The sequence below is a fragment of the Anser cygnoides genome, chromosome 2, assembly GCF_040182565.1.
Source record: "Anser cygnoides isolate HZ-2024a breed goose chromosome 2, Taihu_goose_T2T_genome, whole genome shotgun sequence".
Lineage (NCBI taxonomy): Eukaryota > Metazoa > Chordata > Aves > Anseriformes > Anatidae > Anser > Anser cygnoides.
Window position 1 is genome coordinate 28071501 of NC_089874.1, and position 6000 is coordinate 28077500.

The window sequence follows — 6000 nt, forward strand, 5'->3', positions numbered from 1 at the left end:
AAGTTTGGAGGCATACCTCGTATCTGATTAGGGTGTTGAGAAAGCTTAAACTGATTTTATGTGTATGCCTTCAACTGACCTTGAAAGAGTGTTGAAAATATGCTTCAATTCCATGATTGTTAAGAAATGAAAAGGCCATGTAATAGATAACCTCTGTGACATATACTTGCAGTTGTACCAGTAAGAAGGGGCCATGGCTTAAATAATTTAAATACTAGCTGTTTTCCATTGTGTTTCTTGGATTGGGAATACACCTAATTCATTTTTAAGTGAAGAGAAAGATATAACTGAAGATATGAAAGAAGCGTGTAACTCAGTGCCAGAACACAAGAGTCATAAAGCAGACATTTTCAGAATGTGCTATGTAGCCTTGAAAAGGGAAATAAGAAACTCAATGGCTTCTTCAGACCAGTTCAAATATTAAAAAATGTGGCAGCATGTCTTGTGTGTTTTTAAGGGAAAAGTTTGTAGGTTCCTTCCTGTCAACCTGCCATCCCCAGCCAATTCTAGCTATCCCTTCTACCTTCCATCAGAGCTCTCCATCAGTGCTGCGTCAGACAGGTGTAAAGCTGCATCTGTTCTCTGTTTTCCACACAAACAAGGCAAATAGAAAATAAATAAGGTAAAATTGTTCTGACACTAAATTCTGTGAAAAACAGTCTCTGAGGTTTATGATTTTTAGGATCTCGGTGCAGGGTTTTCTCTCTCTCTCTCTCTCTCTCAAAATAAAAATGTGATTTTTAAGATTTCTTTTTATTACTACTTTCAGATAGGTGGCCATATTTTTCTTGAAAATATGCAAATGGCTCTCTGTCTTGCAGAGACCACTGGTTTGGGGAGGAAGGTGTGAAGAAAGAAGTCGAGTGAGGAAGGAGAAATACATGTCATACTAGATACAGACAAGGCAAATCAGTAGTTAATCTGTAAAGGAGCATGAGTGTGACTCCTCTTGCATTAATTGAGGTAAAACTTACAGTATGTTTATTGCTGTCAAAGCAACTCATTAAAACTTTCATCCCATTATTTATTCTTCAGTTGTTACTGAAGGTCCCAGTCAAGGCTACAGACCAATGTGTTCTTATAAAAGGAGGAAAATTATATTGCTATTACTTGTTTTATAATAACATGGACTCTGAGCATGGTCAAGTTGGCACCAGCAAGACAGGACCTTGACAGTGAACTCCAGGGGCAGCAAAGAAAAATGGATGTGCCTCTGATGGTGGAAAACACATCCACTTGCAGAGAGAACATTCAAGCAAGAGTACTTCACTCTGAGATGAGAAGTGGCCAGTGAAAGCCCCATACACAGTGGAGGATGACATGGCTGTGTATCTTAGTTTTTGCAGTATTTCATTACTTACTCATCACTTAAAGGCATCATAACAGAGGTGACTTACAGGCTGAAGAATTAAATGAATGGTCAGAATTAATTCTGAAGACCAGTGTAAAAGATTGCCAAAAAAGAATTAAATAATAACTACTTGGAAAGAAGTGGATAAGAGACATTTATGTTTTGTTTTACCCGAGTACAGAGAATATAATTATTTCCCCCCCATAAATCCTTATGATTTTGAAATTTGCTCATTGTATCATGTGGAAATGATGGATTTTGTATTACATATCTCAACATATCCTTTCTTTCTTCTTCTCTTCATTATTTTTCAGGTTACCTGTGCAAATTTAACAAACGGAGGAAAAACAGAACTTCTAAAATCAGGAAGCTCCAAATCCACACTAAAGCACATATGGACAGAAAGTAACAAAGACTTGTCCATCAGCCGACTGCTGTCACAGACTTTTCGTGGAAAGGAAAATGATACAGATTTGGACCTGCGATATGATGCCCCAGAAACTTATTCTGAGCAAGATCTCTGGGACTGGCTGAGGAACTCCACAGACCTGCAAGAGCCTCGGCCCAGAGCAAAGAGACGGCCCATTGTCAAGACTGGGAAATTTAAGAAAATGTTTGGCTGGGGAGATTTTCATTCCAACATCAAGACTGTGAAGCTAAATCTGTTAATAACGGGGAAAATTGTTGACCATGGCAATGGGACGTTTAGCGTTTACTTCAGGCATAACTCCACTGGTCAAGGGAATGTATCTGTGAGCCTAGTGCCCCCTACAAAAATAGTGGAATTTGACTTGGCACAACAGACAGTGATTGATGCCAAAGATTCCAAGTCCTTTAACTGTCGAATTGAGTACGAAAAGGTTGACAAGGCTACCAAGAACACACTCTGCAACTATGACCCTTCAAAAACCTGTTATCAGGAGCAGACCCAGAGCCATGTGTCATGGCTCTGCTCCAAGCCCTTTAAAGTAATCTGTATTTACATTTCCTTTTATAGTACAGATTATAAACTAGTACAGAAGGTGTGTCCTGATTACAACTACCACAGTGACACACCCTACTTCCCTTCAGGGTGAGGATGAACACGTATCTGAGACTGAAGCCTGAGGAATAAAAAAGGTCATATGACAGGGCTGTAACCTCAAGGAGGAAGGCCACATCTATTGCCTGGAATGTGTCTACCTGCTGCTGATGATGTCAAATGGCTGCAAATATGTTAGTGGAAAACAATCTAATGTAATTTTTACCCAGTCAGCTCCATGTATCAATCTAGTTGTAAATCACTATGGATTTAAAATAAAACCATACACGTACACAGAGACACACACTCTTTTCAGCTCACATCTATTGAGATTCCTGTTAAGGGAGATTTCATTGTCTGATATCTAAGGTTTCAAGATAACCTATCATCAAGTAAAATGGATTAACTAGACAGAGAATGGTTTCTAACACAGACTGTTATGGAAATCTCTTTGAAAGTCCTTTGAATACATGCCAACCAATAATCCCCACTCACACATTCTACTGCTTGGAGTAGCTGTACTGGTAAATAATACTGTAGGAGTAAATACTTGTTAAAATGGGAGAAATGTGTGTCTAGCGTTCAGTATTCCTTATTATATGAACACAACAAAACATCGTGACTTTTTTCCAGCATACAGTAGGCACATTCGAGGTGGCGTTAGGTGGCTCTTTTTCCATGGAACGAGCCAGTTACTAGTAAAGATGGGCAAACATTTGGAATTTACATGTGGGCAGACATTCTGGTTTCATGTTTCTCTGACTCTTTATGCTCTGATTCTTTAAACCTGGTTGAGTTTAGGCAAGCTAAGCTGTTTTAAAACCCTTCAACTGATCACTAGGAAGGAAGATGCCTGGAGGAGAACATGTAAGTTATAAGTGGCTGTCTTATCTTTATTATAAAATATTGTAACAAATTCAATATCCTAGTCTTCATTTGTATGAATGGTTTGTATTGTACATAATTTAACCAGTGTTATTTGAGCTGCTTATTAATATTAACTTGTAATTGTCTCTCTGCTTGTTATTGGTTAAAAACAATCAAGGAAATGAGGAATCCATTTTATCAATGTAGCTGTAAACTCCATTAAAAGACAGAACTATGTACAAAGCATTTATTCAGCTAAAGTATTGTTGAAAGCTATACATATACAACATTACAGTCTGTCTGTATTTAGATATTTTATTTCCAGACAAAAAACAAACAAACAAACAAAAAAATGTACATAAAAATAAAACATCTTAAAGTTGAGTTTCAATATGTATTGTGTAGATAGTAGTATAAATGGTTCTGAAAAGTGGGTAATACTCCACATTTGACATGGTTTTCAGTCTTGTCTCTTTGCATATGTACATATATATATTTATAACTCTGTGTGAGGGCATGTTTGTGTGGGTACATATACACGTGAGTGCGTGTGTGTGTGAATACATGTAGACATATATGAAGAAGATATAAAAACTTCTCAGGCCCTTTTCCTATCAAGCAGATATCATTACTGTGAAGGGTCTAGATAACTTGAGTGGAAAACCCCACTCAGATGAGAAATTACCGGAGCAGGGCCTTTTTTAAAATGATTCATTATTGCTTAGAAGTGGGGAAACTTTGCCTTAATTTAGCCTCCTCTGAGGCACTGCTCTCTCTTTATGGAATGAAGAGATCCCTTTTTATGGAATGAGGGAATGTTCTTCCTATGAACAAAAAGCTCATGTCTTTATTATATTTTTAGTGTGTATGGTTGCATACTTTACCCCCACCATCCAGATAACCAGCAACTATAACAAGTCCATCCCTAAAAGAAGGCTGCCCAAAGAAGAACTCAGCATTTCAGAATTATCCTTCCTGGCAATGCTTCCTTCCCCCACCCATCCTTGTCCCCTGGTTCTGCTCTTCTGTCAAAGCTGTGAAAGCAGATATGGGTCAGCTTCCAAATATGCACAATATCATGAGCAACTTCTCCAAAGTCCCAATAAACACTCTATCAATATTTCAAGAAGTAAGAAGTTGAAACAACTTCCAGTTGTGGACCTCTGTTGCTGAAACATGCAGAACTTGAACATGAGAATGAAACAAAGCAAATGGATAACTTTACTGACAAGTATATATTTTCCGATGATGTACAAGTAGGAGAGGAGACTTACATATTATTAATGCTTTGGCTCCTTCGAACCAATATGCTTGTGGGAATTATTTCTTCATTATTTGTGACTTTTCCCAAAACAACCTTGTGATGCTGGATCTTATTTAGATTTGGAGAAAGAAATGGTCCAAGCCATACAGTCCAGATTCTGATCTCATTCAGGAATATGCTGAGCTACAGTATATTTATTTATTTATTTTTCTTTGACAGGCTCTGTGATTATATGAGTAATGTTTCCTCATTTGTGCTGTATGGAAAGTAATTATTCTGGACATAAAACACACAAGTAATTTGTGCTATGACTAAGAGTAAAATCTTGGCTCCATTGAAATCAGTGGGATTTTACTATTTAGTTCAATAGGGTGCTAATTTTCATTTAATAGTATAAGAATTCCAGTGCTAAATATGATTAGCAATCTATATTACGACTGAGCATTACGCGTGTGATTTCTCATTTATATTTCTGAAAAGTGGATGTGAATGACTACTACTGGTACAGCTTTGTTATTATTATTATTTAAAAAAAACATAAAAAACATGAAGTATTTATATTGTGATCATATATATAAATATATATATATATAATTATATATATGTATACCAACATTTCCAGAAGCATCAATACACAATGGGATCATTCATCATGTAATGGTTCTGATTCTTCCGATTATGGTAGCTGGTACTTTATCTGCCTCTGTCACAGCCACTCATGATATTTTTTAGTCTTAAGCCTTAGAATAACTTGCTGTTCCTCATAAATCCTCTTGAGCTTGAACTTGGAAGAGTTTTTTTGGTTATCTGTGAAACAGTGATCTAATATCATAACATATAACGTGGTATTAGCTGTTAGTTCATTACAGTTCTTTCAGTCTCTTTGGGAAATATTTTCTGTTTGAAAGAAATTGTTTTTTCTAGGTGAGAAAGGAATTCAGTAAGCATAAATGTATTTAATTCACTTAAACAATGTACATAAGGGTATCTGGGTCTTGTACATGAACAATGCCTTAATAGAACCCTAGGTCAGGCAAATGTTGCCTCACTATAGCTCACCATTTCTAGACATAATAAAGATGTATAGCTCTAAAGGTATATTTTTAGGATTAAAGAAGGTTGAGGTAGTAATTTTTAAGAGATGAAAAAAGTGCTTTTTATTTTTAATTTAAAGCATGCTTTGTGTCTTATTTTCACTGCATAGAGAGGTCACAAATGTGGATATTTTAATGAAACCAATTATTCATGTTGCAAAAGTACATGGATCAGTCATTTGAGTAAAGATCAATATATTAAACTTGCCTTGGGTGGATCAGTAATAGAACTTATGTATCGTCATCTGTGTTTTGAGACAAGGAATCTGGGATACAAGAAACAGGTGGTTTTACACTGCAGTTATCCCAGATCAAAGTTCTAAACAGTGCTAAAAAGCTGAAAGACATTAACTTGTTAATTATATCAAAATAGTTCAGCACAGGACAGAAAATACTTCCCTCC

The 6000-nt window shown here is 36.3% G+C and overlaps 1 protein-coding gene across 7 annotated transcripts in view; it reads left to right on the top strand.

The window, feature by feature from the left end:
- The window catches only part of NXPH1 (neurexophilin 1), a 178473-nt gene extending 174843 nt beyond the window's left edge, over positions 1–3630 (top strand). For 6 of the 7 annotated variants that reach the window (XM_048075414.2, XM_048075416.2, XM_048075417.2 and 3 more), the window contains one exon: positions 1666–3630. In XM_048075414.2, coding sequence (XP_047931371.2) covers positions 1666–2427 — 762 coding nt within the window. In that variant the 3' untranslated portion in view covers positions 2428–3630. Of the gene's footprint in view, positions 1–821; positions 964–1665 lie in introns of all 7 variants that reach the window. The other variant, XM_048075418.2, reaches the window with a different exon arrangement.
- The last annotated feature ends 2370 nt before the right edge of the window (positions 3631–6000 follow it).